The sequence below is a fragment of the Mizuhopecten yessoensis genome, unplaced genomic scaffold (genome assembly GCF_002113885.1).
Source record: "Mizuhopecten yessoensis strain PY_sf001 unplaced genomic scaffold, ASM211388v2 scaffold11095, whole genome shotgun sequence".
Classification (NCBI taxonomy): Eukaryota; Metazoa; Mollusca; class Bivalvia; order Pectinida; family Pectinidae; genus Mizuhopecten; species Mizuhopecten yessoensis.
The window spans coordinates 456,505-477,250 of NW_018408877.1; the positions used below are offsets into that span (position 1 = coordinate 456,505).

A 20,746-nucleotide genomic window follows, 5' to 3' on the forward strand; every position below is an offset into this window, starting at 1 on the left:
TTATTATTTTGTAATGTTTACATGTTAGATTAGTATTCGAACATTGTAGTCGCGGACTGCACGAGAGTTGGTATTTCTTGTATTTCTTGGATATAATTTTGTCACTTGCTTTCGTTCATTTTGTCTATGTCGGTTGATAGTTTTTTTTTTTTTTTTCGATCATTCTTTATTAAGAAGAAGATATAAAACAAAAACCAGGCTCCAGAGGCAGTCGGACCTACGACCTCTAGTTTACTAGACTGTCGCTTTAGCCGATGTTAGTGGTATATGTAAACATAAATTTTAAAGTTCCGTATATATTATGGCCACCGACATAATAATTATATTTTGTTATTATAAAACTGTTTGCTTGTAACTTAAAACTGCTTGTTCTGTTATTTATTGACGAAAGTTCGGTTTTTATGTTTCTAACTCGTTTTATTCCTTGTCTCTCCTGTGATTGCATGTTTTACCTATTTTCAATAAAAAACAAAAAAAGGCTAAAGAGAGAGTCAAACTCTCGACCTCCAGTTTACTAGACTGGCGCTCTAACCAACTGAGCTATGGAGCCGATATCGATATCATATCTACATATGACAGGTTACATATCTTGCCTATGTATATTGTAACGCATGTAACATTGAATGAACATTTAAATCGACGTGTATTAGTTTCCCGAGGGTTTATTTTACGGAATTATACACTCACAAAGAGTTATTTAAAAGCATTGTTTATTTACATGGGTATAAAAGACAGATCTGCAAAGTATCGTTTTATATTAAAATACATATTTTGGTTGTTTTTAATAATGTTCAATTGAAATAACTTCTTTGAGTTGAAATATACTGTATTACCAACATTTCCAAAACACATCAACAGGGTGAGGTACAAGTTACAAGAACATTACAAACGAAATAAGCTAATGAGTGTCAGTGAAATGAACTGGAAAAAAAAACCACATCGAAATGTACTGGTTATTCAAACACGTACATTGAAATCGAACGCTTACATTGAAATATGAGGAATATATTTTAGGTATTTCCATATTCTTCTCCCACCTGGTCAGATATCTATTCGGCTTTAACAACATTTTGGCAACCAGCATAGCAGATGATATTAGCTTGTAATTCTAAAATAAACGTCCAGGGCATTAAGGTGGTGTGCTAAATGACGAAAACTGAGTTGTTGTTTTTTGGATTTTATAACTTGTTTCTTTCATTTTGTCTTTCTTAAACACTGTCTATGCAGTTTATGCATGGTCGATCGCTGTTAGGAAATGTAAAACAAAAGAGGCTCCAGAGAGAGTCGAACCCTCGACCTCCAGTTTACTAGACTGGCGCTCTAACCAACTGAGCTATGGAGCCGATATGAACGCCAGAAAGTTATGTATCATACGTAAAGTTCCTTATATATTGCATCATCATAAATAATATTGAATTAATAAATTAAGAGTTGTTCCCCGCGCGTCGATAAAAGAACATTACATATTCATGTTGACCTGTTCCTGGAGCTATATATTCTTATCGCACGGTCTTACCTTGTAATAAATAGATAGAGGTTATATTTAGTGGTATATATTTCATATGGGTCAACATTTACGTAGCGTGGGGCTACGCTTCTATGTGGATAATACGTACAGCATATCTACGTCACAACGCTATTGTGTCGCTTACACATACTTCCCGATTAAAACAATTAAGATCTCCGTTTAGTTGAGTGGAAAAAAAGAAATTGATTGCCAAAATACAATATAATTGTTGAGTACGTGTTACAAAAACTAAAACAATCCTACATTGAAATATACTATCCAGCATTCACACCCTTGCATTCAAATGCACGTCCTAATCGAAATAGCAAATAGAAATGTACTGATTAGTAAATCTCTTACGTTGAGTTCTGAACACTATATCGACGTTTCATTCCAAGCTGTTGTATGCTTTGGGTTTTTTTTACACTACCGTTTGTTGACATTGGTGATTAATTGGACGTTGTGATGTGAATAGACATCATTTGATAATCTATTAAATAGTCCGACCAGCTGACGATGTCTCTAACAGCGTCGTACTTCATTAAAACATGGCTGTGACGTCATCCATTGTTGTTGCATGAAGTGTAGTTGAGGCAAATCTCTACTAATATCACCTACTACTGTGGAAAAGTCAGTTTACTGTAGAATAGTTTGTAACTTTTCCACAGTAAAACCATGAACTATTCCACAGGAGAAGGTGACATTACAAGAATTGTCTAAACCTGGAAATAAAATTTAATCAAGACATGATGTTAACATTTTGGAATTTTGATTTGAAACAATTTCATAATGAAAAAAATCAAAACTATCCAGTAATCCACAGGAAGTTCACATTCCATGTTTATATGTACCTTGAAAAGGGAGATAACTATATTATTAAAATTTCAGTTTCAGACGATACTGAATGCCAGCAATAATTTCATACAAGATATTCTCTTGATACTCTGACCCATATTTCTTGTGTATCTATGTTATTAATCTCCCTAAATTGCCATCAACATCTGTATCAGACATAAACCAAGTCTCCCTTGTACTTTCTCCACACTTTCCTCTGATTCACCCATTTTTGTAATAATCAGCTTTCCATGCCTCAAAACTTCGGACTGTTCAATCAGATCTTGCAATGGTCCTTTTAGGATGCAGTTTCCTTCAGAAGACTTTCAATTTTGTCATAATTAAAAGTCTGAAATTTTAGATTATGTTTTTCTTTCTCCACAAAATGTTGTTCAGCTTCCTGCGTTATCTTTACAAGTTCTTCGGATTCACTTGCACTTGAAATGTCAGAACAGATATCACTTTTCGGGTCAAAGTTAGTAATGGTTTTAGTTAGTGTGAGAAAAAATTCCTTGTCACTGCTTAAATCCTCCATGTTTCACAGTCAGAACTGAACTGACTTTGTTTCCATGAAACACCAATTTGTCTGCGAAACATTCAAGAATTGCATGCAAAGCATGGTGCATGCCTTTCATAATGAGAGTAAACAAGTTAATAGGCCTCAAAGGTAAGGGTTTGCATTAGGACTGCGTAGCCCAGTTACCTGGACCAGTGGAATACCCTGTGTAATGTATAAATTTATGTGTTATTATTACCAATTGTGTCAGTTATCATTCGAAAAATAAGTATGTGTAAATATCATTTTACCCTGCTTTATTTGTATTTTTTATATGTTTATTACTTTGTAATGTTTACATGTTAGGTTAGTATTCGAACATTGTAGTTGCGGACTGCACGAAAGTTGATATTTCTTGTATTTCTTGGATATAATTTTGTCACTTACTTTCGTTCAATTTGTCTATGTCGGTTGATAGTTTTTTTGTGTGGGTTTTTTCGATCATTCTTTATTAAGAAGAAGATATAAAACAAAAACGAGGCTCCAGAGGCAGTCGGACCTACGACCTCCAGTTTACTAGACTGTCACTATAGCCGATGTTAGTGGCATATGTAAACATACATTTTAAAGTTCCGTATATATTATGGCCACCGACATAATAATTATATCTTGTTATTATAAAACTGTTTGCTTGGAACTTAAAAGTGCTTGTTCTGGTATTTATTGACGAAAGTTCGGTTTTTATGTTTCTAACTCGTTTTATTCCTTGTCTCTCCTGTGATTGCATGTTTTACCTATTTTCAATATAAAACAAAAAAAGGCTCCAGAGAGAGTCGAACTCTCGACCTCCAGTTTACTAGACTGGCGCTCTAACCAACTGAGCTATGGAGCCGATATCGATAGCATATCTACATATGACAGGTTACATATCTTGCCTATTTAGTTTCCCGGGGGTTTATTTTACGGAATTGTACACTCACAAAGAGTTATATAAAGCGTTGTTTATTTACATGGGTATAAAAGACAGATCTGCAATCTATCGTTATATATTAAAATACATATTTTTGTCCTTTTTAATAATGTTCAATTGAAATAACTTCTTTGAGTTGAAATATACTGTATTACCAACATTTCCAAAACACATCAACAGGGTGAGGTACAAGTTACAAGAACATTACAAACGAAATAAGCTAATGAGTGTCAGTGAAATGAACTGGAAAAAAAACCCACATCGAAATGTACTGGTTATTCAAACACGTACATTGAAATCGAACGCTTACATTGAAATATGAGGAACATATTTTAGATATTTCCTTATTCTTCTCCCACCTGATCAGTTATCTATTCGGCTTTATCAACATTTTGGCAACTAGCATAGCAGATGATATTAGCTTGTAATTCTAAAATAAACGTCCATGGCATTAAGGTGGTGTGCTAAATGACGAAAACTGAGTTGTTGTTTTTTGGATTTTATAACTTGTTTTCTTTCATTTTGTCTTTTTTAAACACTGTCTATGCAGTTTATGCATGGTCGATCGCTGTTAGGAAATGTAAAACAAAAGAGGCTCCAGAGAGAGTCGAACCCTCGACCTCCAGTTTACTAGACTGGCGCTCTAACCAACTGAGCTATGGAGCGGATATGAACGCCAGAAAGTTATGTATCATACGTAGAGTTCCTTATATATTGCATCATCATAAATAATATTGAATTAATAAATTAAGAGTTGTTCCCCGCGCGTCGATAAAAGAACATTACATATTCATGTTGACCTGTTCCTGGAGCTATATATTCTTATCGCACGGTCTTACTTTGTAATAAATAGATAGAGGTTATATTTAGTGGTATATATTTCATATGGGTCAACATTTACGTAGCGTGGGGCTACGCTTCTATGTGGATAATACGTACAGCATATTTACGTCACAACGCTATTGTGTCGCTTACACATACTTCCCGATCAAAACAATTAAGATTTCCGTTTTGTTGAGAGAGGAAAAAAGGAGTTTATTGTCAAAATACAATATGATTGTTGAGTACGTGTTACAAAAACTAAAACAATCCTACATTGAAATATACCATCCATCATTCACACCCTTGCATTCAAATGCACGTCCTAATCGAAACAGTAAATAGAAACGAACCGACTAGTAAATGTCTTACGTTGTGTTCTGAACTCTATATCGACGTTTCATTCCAAGCTGTTGTATGCTTTTTTTTACGCTACCGTTTGTTGACATTGGTGATTAATTGGACGTTGTGATGTGAATAGACATCATTTGATAATCTATTAAATAGTCCGACCAGCTGACGATGTCTCTAACAGCGTCGTACTTCATTAAAACATGGCGGTGACGTCATCTATTGTTCTTGCATGAAGTGTAGTTGAGGTAAATATCTACTAATATCACCTACTACTGATGAATAGTCGGTTTACTGTAGAATAGTTTGTTACTTTTCCACAGTAAAACCATGTACTATTCCACAGAAGAGATGACAATACAAAATTTTTCTAAACCTGGAAATAAAATATAAAACAAGACATGATGTTAACATTTTGCAATTTTGATTTGAAACAATTTCATAATAAAAAAAATCAAAACTATACAGTAATCCATCAGGAAGTTTACATTTCATGTTTATATGTACCTTGAAAAGGGAGATAACTATATTATTAAAATTTCAGTTTCAGACGATACTGAATGCCAGCAATAGTTTCATACAAGATATTCTCTTGATACTCTGACCCATATTTCTTGTGTATCTATGTTATTAATCTCCCTAATTCGACATCAAGATCTGTATGACATAAACCAAATCCCCCTTGTACTTTCTCCACATTTTCCTCTGATTCACCCTTTTTTGTAAGAATCAGCCTTCCATGCCTTAAAATTCCGGACTGTTCAATCAGATCTTGCAATGGTCCTTTAAGGATGCAGTTTCCTTCAGAAGACTTTCATTTTTTTCATAATTAAAAGTCTGAAATTTTGGATATTTTTTTCTTTCTCCACAAAATGTTGTTCAGCTTCCTGCGTTATCTTTACAAGTTCTTCTGATTCACTTGCACTTGAAATGTCACAACAGATATCACTGTTCAGGTCAAAGTTAGTGGTGGTTTTAGTTAGTGTGAGAAAACTTCCTTGTCACTGCTTAAATCCTCCATGTTTCACAGTCAAAACTGAACTGACTTTGTTTCCATGAAACACCAATTTGTCTGCGAAACATTCAAAAATGACATGCAAAGCATGGTGCATGCCTTTCATAATGAGAGTAAACAAGTGGATAGGCCTCAAATGTAAGGGCTTGCATTAGGACTGCGTAGCCCAGTTACCTGGACCAATGGAATAGCTGACCAATACCCTGTATAATGTATAAAGTTATGTGCTATTATTACCAATTGTGTCAGTTATCATTCGAAAAATAAGTATGTGTAAATATCATTTCACCCTGCTTTATTTGTATTTTTTAATGTTTATTATTTTGTAATGTTTACATGTTAGGTTATTATTCGAACATTGTATTCGCGGACTGCACGAGAGTTGGTATTTCTTGTATTTCTTGGTTATAATTTTGTCACTTGCTTTCGTTCATTTTGTCTATGTCTGTTGATAGAGTTTTTTTGTGGGTTTTTTCGATCATTCTTTATTAAGAAGAAGATATAAAACAAAAACGAGGCTCCAGAGGCAGTCGGACCTACGACCTCCAGTTTACTAGACTGTCGCTCTAGCCGATGTTAGTGGTATATGCAAACATAATTTTTTAATTTCTGTATATATTATGGCCACCGAAATAATAATTATATTTTGTTATTATAAAACTGTTTGCTTGGAACTTAAAAGTGCTTGTTCTGGTATTTATTGACGAAAGTTCGTTTTTTATGTTTCTAACTCGTTTTATCCCTTGTCTCTCCTGTTATTGCAGGTTTTACCTATTTTCAATATAAAACACAAAAAAAGGCTCCAGAGAGAGTCGAACTCTCGACCTCCAGTTTACTAGACTGGCGCTCTAATCAACTGAGCTATGGAGCCGATATCGATATCATATCCACATATGACAGGTAAAATATCTTGCCTATGTATATTGTAACGCATGTAACATTGAATGAACATTTAAATCGACGTGTATTAGTTTCCCGGGGGTTTATTTTACGGAATTATACACTCACAAAGAGTTATATAAAGCGTTTTTTTTTATCTACATGGGTATAAAAGACAGATCTGCAAACTATCGTTATATATTAAAATACATCTTTTTGTCGTTTTTAATAATGTTCAACTGAAATTACTTCTTTGAGTTGAAATATACTGTATTACCAACATTTCCAAAACACAACAGAACATTACAAACGAAATAAGCTAATGAGTGTCAGTGAAATGAACTGCAAAAAAAGATACCACATCGAAATGGACTGGTTATTCAAACACGTACATTGAAATCAAACGCTTACATTGAAATATGAGGAATATATTTTAGATATTTCCTTATTCTTCTCCCACCTGGTCAGATATCTATTCGGCTTTATCAACATTTTGGCAACCAGCATAGCAGATGATATTAGCTTGTAATTCTGAAATACAGTTCCAAGGCATTAAGGTGGTGTGCTAAATGACGAAAACTGAGTTGTTGTTTTTTGGATTTTATAACTTGTTTTCTTTCATTTTGTCTTTCTTCAACACTGTCTATGCAGTTGTATGCATGGTCGATCGCTATTACGAAATATAAAACAAAAGAGGCTCCAGAGGGAGTCGAACACTCGACCTCCAGTTTACTAGACTGGCGCTCTAACCAACTGAGCTATGGAGCCGATATGAACGCCAGAATGTCATATATCATACGTAAAGTTCCTTATCTATTGCATCATCATAAATAATATTGAATGAATAAATTAAGAGTTGTTCCCCACGTGTCGATAAAAGAGCATTACATATTTATGTTGACCTGTTCCTGGAGCTATATACTATATCGACGTTTCATTCCAAGCTGTTGTATGCTTTCGTGTTTTTTTTACACTACCGTTTGTTGACATTGGTGATTAATTGGAAGTTGTGATGTGAATAGACATCATTTGATAATCCATTAAATAGTCCGACCAGCTGACGATGTCTCTAACAGCGTCGTACTTCATTAAAACATGGCTGTGACGTCATCTATTGTTCTTGCATGAAGTGTAGTTGAGCAAATATCTACTAATATCACCTACTACTGATGAATAGTCGATTTACTGTAGAATAGTTTGTTACTTTTCCACAGTAAAACCATGAACTATTCCACAGAAGAGATGACAATACAAAAATGTTCTAAACCTGGAAATAAAATATAAAACAAGACATGATGTTAACATTTTGCAATTTTGATTTGAAACAATTTCATATTGAAAAAAAATCAAAACTATCCAGTAATCCGACAGGAAGTTCACTTTTCATGTGTATATGTACCTTGAAAAGGGAGATAACTATATTATTAACATTTCAGTTTCAGACGATACTGAATGCCAGCAATAGTTTCATACAAGATATTCTCTTGATACTCTGACCCATATTTCTTGTGTATCTATGTTATTAATCTCCCTAAATCGACATCAAGATCTGTATGACATAAACCAAGTCTCCCTTGTACTTTCTTCACACTTTCCTCTGATTCACCCATTTTTGTAATAATCAGCTTTCCATGCCTCAAAATATCGGACTGCTCAATCAGACTGACAATGGTCCTTTTAGGATGCAGTTTCCTTCAGAAGACTTTCAATTTTTTCATAATTAAAAGTCTGAAATTTTTGGATTAATTTTTTTTTTTCTCCACAAAATGTTGTTCAGCTTCCTGCGTTGTCTTTACAAGTTCTTCTGACTCATTTGCACTTGAAATGTCAGAACAGATATCACTTTTCAGGTCAAGGTTAGTGGTGGTTTTAGTTAGTGTGAGAAAATTTCCTTGTCACTGCTTAAATCCTCCATGTTTCACAGTCAAAACTGAACTGACTTTGTTTCCATGAAACACCAATTTGTCTGCGAAACATTCAAAAATTGCATGCAAAGCATGGTGCATGCCTTTCATAATGAGAGTAAACAAGTGAATAGGTCTCAAATGTAAGGGCTTGCATTAGGACTGCGTAGCCCAGTTACCTGGCCCAGTGGAATAGTTGAACAATACCCTGTATAACGTATAAAGTTATGTGTTATTATTACCAATTGTGTCAGTTATCATTCGAGAAATAAGTATGTGTAAATATCATTTCACCCTGCTTTACTTGTATTTTTTTATGTTTATTATTTTGTAATGTTAGGTTATTATTCGAACACTGTATTCGCGGACTGCACGAGAGTTGGTATTTCTTGTATTTCTTGGTTATAATTTTGTCACTTGCTTTCGTTCATTTTGTCTATGTCGGTTGATAGAGTTTTTTGTGGGATTTTTCGATCATTCTTTATTAAGAAGAAGATATAAAACAAAAAAGAGGCTCCAGAGGCAGTCGGACCTACGACCTCCAGTTTACTAGACTGTCGCTCTAGCCGATGTTAGTGGTATATGTAAACATAAGTTTTACAGTTCCGTATATTTCATGGCCACCGACATAATAATGATATTTTGTTATTATAAAACTGTTTGCTTGGAACTTAAAAGTGCTTGTTCTGGTATTTATTGACGAAATTGCCATTACCGAGTTGCTTTCGTTTTTGTCTATGCTTGTTAGAGATATGGCTGGCGGTCCTTATTGTACATGACAGTCGCCAAGGTTTTCATATTTTTTTTCCTGAAAGAATATTTCAAACGATGGTCGGAAAGGTCCGATGGTTTTTTTCGAATATCAAAAGCCGATTTGTGGGCCTTGTGCAATCTACTTCAACTTGGCGTAGCTCAATCTGTCTGATAATTGAGAAATAGATAAATAAATGCACATAATAGCATGATATGTAGGATTATTGCAGTATGCTTTTCTTGGTAAAGTAAGAATTATTCCGCTTTACGTCTCAACATCCAAAAGAAAAAAAGGAACCCAATTGAAGTCAATTTTAAATCAAAATTCAAATTAAATCTATGCAGGACATGAATATTAGATTTTAAATTGATCCTCACAAGAAAAGGTAACATCTAAAAAGAAGGAGTTTAAGTATATACGTACGGCGTAACCTAGTGTGTCTGTCATCTTAAAGGCCTATAAATACGGCGCAACCTTGTGCCTCTGTCATCTTGGAGGTCTATAAGTACGGCGTAACCTAGTGTGTCTGTCATCTTAGAGGCCAAAGTGTCCGTACTATTGAGATTTATTCTTTGCGACTTCATTTTGTTTTTTCCCCCTTATTTTGTTATTTCGTTTTTCATGGATGGGGTTAAATAAATTGTATGTTAATTTCACAATCGGATACCACTCATTCGTTTAGCCTCTTACTTGAAAAATTTAGAAGGCATTTTGACCATGCAGGGGTTATCAGGTCATCTTTAGTGGCCGGAGCAGGAATGAAAGATAGAATAAATACAAAAAAATGGATAAATTTTGATAAATATATCAATAGATTTATAAATATATAAATTTAAAAAGTAATGCATTTACAATAGACTAATCGCTCGCAGCGGTTCTACCGAGTAAGCTAATCTAAGAGTTCTGTCAAACAGTTATAAATATATATAGGTGGTTAACAACGGTTGATAAAAAAGCATAAATAGACTTCGTGGTCGACCTCACAGCCTCTTCTTTATCAAATAAAGTGCTATGTAGTGGACAACTATATTGCAATCGGTACCTTATCTTTCTATCCCTTTTTCCAACTCTGCCTTCGCCCTCTTTCCTTTCCTTTGATAAAAACGTGTTTATTTCCACCGACAATCTGTGTGAAAATAAATAAAAAGAGAACTAGCATTATGAACAACACACTTACTTGCATTGGTTTTTTGTTTTACAATTTTGCACAACTGTGTGGGAAGAGAGACAACTCTCGTTTACGCTCTGGGTTAGGGAAAGTCTAATTAGTCTGACAATATGTGGGATGGGAGATGATTGACTTAAAAGGAGTTAATGAAACGAGACAAATTTAAATTCTTGTCATTTATAATCAATGGAAAATAGAGCTTCGTAAGTGAAAAATAGATATTTCGAATGCTGTCGTTTTATATTATTGTTTACGCAAATAAGTTTAAACAATATATTTTGGTATTCAACAGAAAGAAAACAACCCATGCTATTTAGAATATAGATATTTTAGCTAGTTGTGGTATCGAATGCGTTAAGGATTAAAACAGAATTGTAAAATAAATGAATAAAACATAGATAAAAAAAATAAAGTGGAAATAATAAGATGTCAAGATTGCTCCTGGTACAGTAATGGGAATACTGGTTTATCTGTACAGATAGATGTAGTACACAACATTAGTCCCATACCAGTAAAAACCAGATACCCGTTCAAAGTTGTGAGAGGATATTGCTCTAAATCTGCAAGGTCAAGTTCGTGCATCAACTCTTGCCCACAAGTTAGTCGTCTTAAGCATAAATTTAAGACCGCCCCAGAGCGGACATCCACGCGTAACGTATATACAAAATTAGACTGGCCACCGTCTCTAGAATATTAAATAATTAAGAAAAAACTAACTCTAATAATTTTGATCACTTGGATGTCTGATTCTAGAGTTCTAAGTTCTAAACTAGGGGGAGATAAGCTAGTAGTAAAATGCAGTCGAGAAATTCTTCATAAAAACTTAGGGGCTGGTGGCCAGTCTAATACAAAATGTATATATAGCATATTGAGTTTTCTATTATAAAATATGAGCTACGGAATGATTAATAATATATTACCTGTAACCGAGGCGTAGGCCAAGGTTGGAATGTTACGGAATCTTAGTCCGAGACTGAGATAACCCGATCTTGCTCAGTTACAGGTAATTGATTTTTTTTCTCGCACTTTTTAGTCCAAAAAAACCTATTCAATTTTGATAAAAAAAAAAAATACAAGTATCCCGCCTTGGGCCTCAAATGATAATGACCTCTTCACTACTTGCTACATTTGAATGCTTTCGCGAAAAACAGTGGTCCGTCCTTGCATAGATATTACAACGTATTGCACAGTGTGGATTATATTTTATCTACAACATCAAATATCTGACAACATCAAAACTATACATATAACGACAAAACAGAACATGTATAATGCAAATTGTCAATTTCAAGCAGTTAACACGCGGATGAATACATCGCAGTGTTAAAATTCCGCGAAACGACACGTAAAGGTACTAGACAGATCGGACGAGATAGAAAATTCTAGCATGGGGTATGACGTAGAAGATCTCTGTCTGAGGTGCGAGATTAATAGAATCATTCACCCCCTTTGGGGTGAGATAGGGGAATCTCAACCCAAGGGGGAAGATTCTTATGTTTCCAAACACGAGGCTTTGCCGAGTGTAAGCCTCGTGTTTGGCAACTTAAGAAGCTTTCCCCGAGGGTTGAGATTCCCCTATCTTACCCACAAGGGGGTGAATGATTCTTTTTCTCTTACTCTGTTTTCCCCAATGTGTATCATATACACAATGTAATGATAACGTTACGTGCTAAATTCAGGGTTGACGTGACGTCATTGTAATATTGCAGTGACGTCATACCATTGTTATAAATAGGGGAACCCCCCCGTCTCAACCCTAGGGCGGAGACAGATAAATCTAGCGCCGGCAAAACGGGAGATAAAACTGTCAGGTGTGGAAGAAAGGGGGATCTCAACCTGAGGGGGAAGATTCTTAATTTGCCAAACATGAGGCTTTGCCGAGTGTTTTGGCAACTTAAGAATATCCCCCCGAGAGTTGAGATCCCCCTATCTCGTCCCCGAGGGGGTGAATGATTATTTTTCTCTTACCCTGTTGTTCATGTCCAAGTGTCAGACGAAGCATTTTGTTTGTAAACAAGAACACGTGGGTAGCGTATTAATATTATATGTATGCGTCGGACGGTTCACGCATCATATTTTAAACATTTTAAAATCAATCCCATCAATGTCAAATGTAAACACGACAAGATTAGCAGACTAACTTGTGTATGTGTGTGACCTCATAAAAGTAGTTCTTCCTCTGGGTCACATCAGTGACGTCAGGTTTATTGTGGAGAACGTGCAAAGAGCACGTGAAGCTTGTCTCAACCCTAGGGTGAGACAAGGAAATCTCACACCGGTAAAAGTGCGGATACACCAGGGTAAGAGAAAATCATATCCTACCAAGCTGAAAGTACCACTTCATGTAGGTGATCATTTTGATTGCATAATAAACACTTATGTTTAAAAATTTCAGTTTTAAGTTTCAATATATTTTTTCTTGAATGATTGACTAGGGTGTTATTTATTTACCAGAAACCAAACTAAGACCAAAATGATCTGGTATGCCTATCCAACTTAATTTAGTGTTGAAACCACAGGCATAGCAAAATATCAAGTTACATATTATATGATTTAACGAAATTCATAAACATATTTTAATTGTCTGTAAAGCAATATTGAAGATGTAACATCATTTGTATACATATTTATTCGTCACGTATTAAAAAGTGTTTCCACCTAAAGCTTAAAGTACAAAAACCTAGCCACCATGAAAGTTACTGGTAACACTGAATCATCATGTTTTATCTGTATAGTTTGTGTACTATCAATGTATTTTTTTCAATATGCGCCGATTTTAAATAAAACCTTTGATTTGTTGATTTGATTGATTGTTTGCCATTTTGTTATTATTTTATAAAACAAATATTATTTCTATATTGTTATATAACGTACGTTATTCCCTGCTGCAAGAACGACTTCTAAATAATTTAACACGGCTGGCCCCGGCCGGGTATTTCTGACGACGCAATATATAAACAAAAACTCTCGTCGTCAGAAAGCTACGTTATCGCAGCTAGGCTGGACGTGCCTCGGCCTCCCCCACTGTTAATTCAAATCTATTGAAAGCATGTTAATGTGTCTGGCGAATCATCGAAAAGAAATAAAGAAAAATGAAGATATTAATTAAAACGCACTTTTTCGAGGTTTGTTTTGAGGGGTAAAATGTATCCATATTCTCGAAAACCAGAACAATATTAAGCAAATGAAATTCAATGAAATCAATAGTGGTTCATTAAATAAAGCTCACAGAATTAAAGAAAACAACATGTCAATATTAATATTGGCAGGCTAATTAGCGGTTTTGTTCAACTGAAATAGTAATCGCTCCCTCGGTTCCTATAGCAACAGCCAAACACGCTCCACGCAGGTTTTGGCGGAAGTAGATCTGACACACACATAAACACGTTTCGTTTTGTCCGCGCCAGACGAAGAAGGAGGTTTTAACCAACTTTTATCAAGTAAGGATACATCTGAAATAGATACAGCAAGTTAAAGATAATTTCAGTAACAAGTTAAGTTACAATAGTGTGACAGGTTATTAATATCCTATTCAAATTTTGCAGTTAGTCTCTAAATATGGCCACAGAACGAGGCAACCGAGAACTGAAGCAAAAATGCAAGGCAAACCTTGCAAAAACCACAGATCCCGTAGAAAAATTACGTCTGCAGTGTCTGTCTAGAGGAGCCTCTGGAATTAAAGGAATCGGACGGTAAGTCAATAAAATAGAATTTCAAAATTTTCGTTCATTATAATGACTGAGGACAGTAAGGTCCAGTTATAAAGTAAACAGACTACGTACGGCAAGTCTGATCATGAATGTTGTGGTAGGCTACATGTAAACATATTTTGCTAATTGTATATAACTTGTTGTTGAATACGAAATATGTTACTATATAATGTTGTTCTGAGTATAGTAGACAGAAGTTATTATTGCATAAACATGTTGCATTAATTATAAATGAGCTTGAGCTCTATAAACCGTAGCGTTACCTGGGGTAATACCGTATCGTACTGTACTTACTCTAATAAACATCAGGAGGGACTAGGACATTTTTAACCAAAAGGTAGTGAATATATGTATACTTGTCGTGAATATTTCAACTAAGCTAACATTCCCCCTCTTAAACAAGACGTCTAATAAAAAATAATACTTTATCAGAATATGCATACATTTAAATGTATATAACTTGTTGTTGAATACGCAATATGTTACTATATAATGTTGTTCTGAGTATAGTAGACAGAAGTTATTATTGCATAAACATGTTGCATTAATTATAAATGAGCTTGAGCTCTATAAACCGTAGCGTTACCTGGGGTAATACCGTATCGTACTGTACTTACTCTAATAAACATCAGGAGGGACTAGGACATTTTTAACCAAAAGGTAGTGAATATATGTATACTTGTCGTGAATATTTCAACTAAGCTAACATTCCCCCTCTTAAACAAGACGTCTAATAAAAAATAATACTTTATCAGAATATGCATACATTTAAATGCTATACCTTGGTGTGTGTACAAATGGAGACAAATGGGAAAAAGCTGTTATGACATCGTAATTTGCATAGATCTCAGCTGGGACTAGCATACCGCGTAGATGTTGCTGTAATGTTTTATGTTTAAACTAGATATTGGCCACGGAATTGGAAAAAGTCTTTGATTATGCATTCATACATTTGTATAACTTAATATTATTTTAAAGTCTCAAATATATTTTGGATTAATTATGAGTAGATTCATTTTTTCACAAACGTACACCTCCATGATATCAGGTAGTTTCACACAAAGTCCACTCGGAATCAAACACTTGATCTCACATTACTCCATTAATATATTTCCATCAGAATAAGGTTTCGTTCCGATGATAGTGTACGCAAAAAAGTTGAATCCAATGATAATTTCCCTGGTACAAACCAATGTGGAATAAGTCCCAAATAAATGCTATCCTCTCCTCTTGCTCACTCTCACTTCCTAATATAAAATGTAATTATTTTACAACAATAATGAAACAAGTTATTTCAACTTATATTAGAGTTTGTAGAGCAATGCTTCTTTTCCTTTTTTTATTGTTGTAACTGTTCCGAACACCGAAAAAAACGAAACTAAGAAAATTGATGAAAACTCATTTTTTTTGTATTTTTTCCAAAAAGCCCCCTAACTATCGGAATGCTTAGATTTTCATAAAACCAACTATTCATAGTTGCATAATCATTATATGAAAGTTTCAACGAATTGTGCCGGTTAATTGCCAAAGTGTGGAGCCTCCTTAACAAGAACATCAGTATCGATCTACATCTACATTTAGCCTATGTGAATTTGTCAAGTTAATTAGGGCATATCAGACATCTCTGGACACATCGTCTGTGCTAAATATATGTACTTTATCCTATTAAGTTACAAATATAAGACTATTATAAAGAGTGTTAAAACAGCTTTCTAGAGTTATGCGTATCTATGTTCAACTGCTGTATGTCAATTCTATAACCTGATGTTTAAAATGTTTAGATATGTACATGTAAATTTATTTATAAGATAACGTTCACCTTCTGATTTCCCACGAGCTTGGCTCTCCCAAACCTGTGGATGATGTAAGTTACTGTAATCTATTCAAGCTCTTTTTTACTTACTCGCTATACACTTAAATGTATATCAACACTTACAGGTAAAAAAATACTTCAATTGAAAGTATGATGTCCAAAAAGAATAGTTATATCGTGGACATAATAAACATTATTTAAAATATATGATACTGGCACTACTATATTATAAACAAATCATACAGTATAATAACAAAGGTTTAATAAGCATTTTAAGGTTTGATTTTTATCAATATTTCAAGATTCTGGTGCAATTAGCTTTTAAATCCGTTTTATTATTGAATATTTCGTATTTTAATTTTTCAATGTTTGTCCTAATGTAATTGACCATTAGTAATTTGGGAATAAATCCCTTATTTGACAAATCAACTCTTTTTAACATTTAAGCAAATAATAAAATTCATCTCTGATTTTGTCCTTATAACATAACTTATGTCTATTTACCTGTATCTGAGATTTAGATTAGGGGAAATAGGGGAAATTGAGGTAAATGTTTAAAATCTACCCCACTTCATAGGGGAAGAAGTTGCTGAAAGACAGAGCCAGTATTTGGAAATAGTTGCAGTATTTATTATATTTAATAAGAATATTTTACCCTAGATGATAGTTGCCTCATTGTCCCGATGAGTGATACAGGCCCTCTCGGCCCCTTGTTGTAATGTTATTGTTTTCTTGTGATATTAAGTGAAAAAATGAAGAGAACATTTAAGTCATATTGCCCTTCTTCCGTGGTAAGTTGTATTCATTCTGTCCATCAATCCTTAAACAATTCTTGTTAGCTCTTTTCCTCAAATGTTTTAGTGAAGGTTTTCCAGCATGGTCCCTAGTTAGGGTAACAAAGATGGTTGACAGCCGACCATCTTGCGTTTTGATTGTTAAAGTTTGTTAGGGCTTTTTCTCAGAAAGTAATGGAGAGATTTTTTTTTTAATCTGGGTTCCCTTTGTTACACGTTAGGAACTGAGCTAGTAAATAGGTGCAACAACTACCTCTGAAAGAACATAAACAGCAGTATGAAGATTTGATAAAAAAAAAAATACCACAACGTACATGTGCAGTTTACATGACTCAATCCAACAGATTGAAGAAGAGAAAAGGTCAATCATATAATGAAGATGATATGATGGTAGGAGCCAGTATCGATCTCAGATATCGTGTTTATTTTACTTCATTTGATTGTTCTATTATGATATGGAAATCAGAGTAATGAGGTGTTGGATAGGATGATTTACTGTTAGCGAGGGTCATTGGTTAACATTATATATATGTTGTGTTTATTACAGACAATTTAAAATCATGGATGATGATCAGAGCAGAAGTATAGATTTCAACGAATTCAAAAAAGGCATCCACGATTTTGGACTTGTAATGGATGCTGACGACGTCAAAACTGTTTTTGCTGTTTTTGACAAAGATAAATCTGGAACAATTGACTTTGATGAGTTCTTAGTTAATTTGAGGGTGAGTTCTATTGACAATGTCTGTTAAATGATGATAACAGTAAAGGGGTGACTGTTCAGCCTAAATTTATTACCGCAAAAGTCATCACATATGTTTTGAAGTACATGTTTAGCTTACCTGGTCTAAAGGACCGGCAAGCTTATGTTGGGGTGTGGCGCCAAGCATCCGTTCGTCAACTTTTCATTTAAAACTCTACTGGTCCTGAACGGCTCTGGGAAATCTGACTAAATTGGCCTGGATCATCCTTTGGTAAAGAGGACTCAGTTTTGTATAAACAGGGGATGTAGCCCTCCTGACAGCAGAGGGATGGGGCCAAATAGGGGAAAGTTAGGAAAATCTTTGAAATCCTTCTTCTTCAGTTTAAAACATCCTTAAGAAAGGGGGATTCCATTTTGTGTAAATGGAAGTTGGTGCTCCCCTTGGAGCAGATGGGTGGGGCCCATTGGGGAGAACATAGGGATAAATGTTTAAATCCTTCTTCTTCTGTATGAATAGAGGTATTTGACACTTACTTGGTGTAGAGCAAACTAGGGGCGAATGAGACTAAATTTGTGTAAATCAAAATGGAGGGTGTGGCTTTCCTTTGGGGCAGAGGAGCAGGGCCCTTTAGGGAGAACAAAGGGATAAATGAATTGAAGGATTTAAACCAAATTCGGTGTAGAGCATCCTTGGGCAAAGGGGACTAAATCATATATAGCCCTTCCTGTTGGTAGATGGGGCCAGGCCCTATAGGGGAAATTAAGGGAAATCTTAAAAATATTTTGATTTTGTACAAATTGAGGGATTTAAACCGAATTCAGTATAATGCATTCTTCGGAAAAGGGAACTTAATTTTGTATAAATGTAAAGACGATTCCCTGTGGGCAGAGGGATGGGGCCAAATAGATAACGGTGAAAAAAGTTAAAAATCCATCTTCTCCCATAAGTGTTCTAGGGCATCTCACCATTATCCGTGATTATGGTGGGGCTGACCCCCCAGGGGGCTGACGGGCAGGGCCAAAAGGGGTCAATTTGCCCATATTGCTTTAAGCGAATTCTTCTCTGAAACTAAGAAGTGGATATCAACCATATTTGACTGGAAGCATCCCTAGGTGGTGGTGATTAAAAATTGTACAAATGGTGGGGCTGACTCCCAAGGGGGGCTAAGGGGCGGGGCCAAAAGGGGGCAATTTGACTATATTGCTACAAACGACTTCTTCTGAAGAACTGTGCACTGGATATCAATCATATTTGATCAAAAGCATTCCTGGGAGGCAGGGATTTAAAATTGTACAAATGGTGTGGCTGACCCCCCAGGGAGCTGAGGGGCAGTGCCAAATAGGGTATTTGGCTATACTGATTTAAGTGACTTCTTCTCTGGAACTAAGTGATGGATATCAACCTTATTTGACTGGAAGCATCTCTAGGTGGTGGAGATTCAAAATTGTACAAACGGTTGGGCTGACCCCCCAGGGGGCTGAGGGGCGGGGCCAAAAGGGGGCAATTTGGTTATATTGCTATAAATGACTTCTTCTGCAGAACTATGCCATGGATATTGATCATATTTGGTCGGAAGTATTCATGGGAGGCAGGGATTCAAAATTGTACAAATGGTGGGGCTGACCCCCCGGGCTAAGGGGTGGGGCCAATAAAATGTATTACTTGGAAATGGTTGAGATCCCCACCATATAACCATATATACAATTGCTGAGTATAAAGAGAAGAATGCACATTTGCTTCCAGGATGTCCCTAGGGTCTGGCCCCACCCTTGGAGACATAGTCCCTGGGCCATAACTTTAAAACGGTTGAGATCCCCACCCCAAAACTATATATACAAATGCTGGGCATAAAGAGACGAATGCAATCATGATATCAGAATAGACCCTGGGGTCTGACCGAACCCCTAGGGACCTAGTTTCTTAGTCACAGCTTGGAAACAGTTGAGAGCCCCACCCTATAACCGTATATATACAATTGCTGAGTATAAAGAGATGATTGCACATATGCTTCCAGGTTGGCCTTGGGGACTGCCCCACCCTTGGAGACTTAACCCCTGGGTCATAACTTTGAAATGGTTAATATCCCCACCCCAAAACTATATATACAATTGTTGGGCATAAAGAGACGAATGCAGTCATGACATTAGAATTGATCCCAGGGTCTGCCCCACCCTTGCAGACTTGGCCCCTGGGTCATAACTTTGAAACGGTTGAGATCCCCACCCCAAAACTATATATACAAATGCTTGGCAAAAAGAGACAAATGCAGTCACGATATTAGAATCGATCCTGGGGTCTGGCCACAACTCTAGGGACCTAGTTTCTGAGTCAAAGCTTGGAAACAGTTGAGATCCCCACCCCATAACCATACATAAAATTGCTGGGCATGAACAATCTAATATAGCTCTGCTACAAGGATTGGCCTTGGGGTCTGGCATATTCCCTTGATCTCATTTGGAGAATAGTTTGCCATGATTGCTTAGGTATCCAGGTGAGCGATACAGGCCCTCTGGGCCTCTTGTTTTCATTAATGCAATACTTCATGCAATCAATGATGTTCATTGCAGTCATTGTTGAGTATGTTGAAATATCTCTCCTGTAACATCAATCACACGCAATATTTCACACATTCAATGCACATTATGTACCTCTTCCCGGTAACCTTGTTTTATTTACAATGCCTTTTATTAGTTTATTCTAGATAAATGAGTACAGTAACTTTTGGAACTATATCGATAGTATAACATACTATTGCAACATTTATCAATAATATAGTTTCAAATTTTTAGGTCACCTGAGACAAAGTCTCAAGTGACCTATTGCGATCGCCTTTTGTCCGTCGACGTCCGTCGTCCGTCGTCCGTCGTCCGTCGTGCGTCCGTAAACAATTTACATTTTCAACTTCTTCTCCAAAACCCCTGAACCAATTTCAATGAAATTTTGCAGGGACCTTCCATGGACAAAGGTCAACAAAAATAGTTGCCGGTTTAGTCCTACGCCCCCAGGGGCCTGAGGGGCGGGGCCAAAA

At 35.7% G+C, this 20,746-nt stretch overlaps 1 protein-coding gene and 6 non-coding genes across 11 annotated transcripts in view; 1 reads left to right on the top strand and 6 right to left on the bottom strand.

The window, feature by feature from the left end:
* Positions 1 to 476: 476 nt before the first annotated feature.
* Positions 477 to 550, bottom strand: Trnat-agu. Its single transcript has one exon. It is a non-coding gene; the product is annotated as a tRNA-Thr (tRNA).
* A 719-nt stretch (positions 551 to 1,269) lies between these two features.
* Trnat-agu lies at positions 1,270 to 1,343 on the bottom strand. Its single transcript has one exon. It is a non-coding gene; the product is annotated as a tRNA-Thr (tRNA).
* Positions 1,344 to 3,655: 2,312 nt separating this feature from the next.
* On the bottom strand, positions 3,656 to 3,729 carry Trnat-agu. The gene has a single exon. It is a non-coding gene; the product is annotated as a tRNA-Thr (tRNA).
* A 670-nt stretch (positions 3,730 to 4,399) lies between these two features.
* Positions 4,400 to 4,473, bottom strand: Trnat-agu. Its single transcript has one exon. It is a non-coding gene; the product is annotated as a tRNA-Thr (tRNA).
* A 2,316-nt stretch (positions 4,474 to 6,789) lies between these two features.
* On the bottom strand, positions 6,790 to 6,863 carry Trnat-agu. Its single transcript has one exon. It is a non-coding gene; the product is annotated as a tRNA-Thr (tRNA).
* A 702-nt stretch (positions 6,864 to 7,565) lies between these two features.
* Trnat-agu lies at positions 7,566 to 7,639 on the bottom strand. The gene has a single exon. It is a non-coding gene; the product is annotated as a tRNA-Thr (tRNA).
* A 6,402-nt stretch (positions 7,640 to 14,041) lies between these two features.
* The window catches only part of LOC110465628 (calcyphosin-like protein), a 22,861-nt gene continuing 16,156 nt past the window's right edge, over positions 14,042 to 20,746 (top strand). For 4 of the 5 annotated variants that reach the window (XM_021521579.1, XM_021521581.1, XM_021521580.1 and 1 more), the window contains exons 1-3: positions 14,042 to 14,137; positions 14,243 to 14,389; positions 17,562 to 17,739. In XM_021521579.1, the coding sequence (XP_021377254.1) occupies positions 14,256 to 14,389; positions 17,562 to 17,739 (312 nt within the window). In that variant the 5' untranslated portion in view covers positions 14,042 to 14,137; positions 14,243 to 14,255. Of the gene's footprint in view, positions 14,390 to 17,561; positions 17,740 to 20,746 lie in introns of all 5 variants that reach the window. The other variant, XM_021521578.1, reaches the window with a different exon arrangement.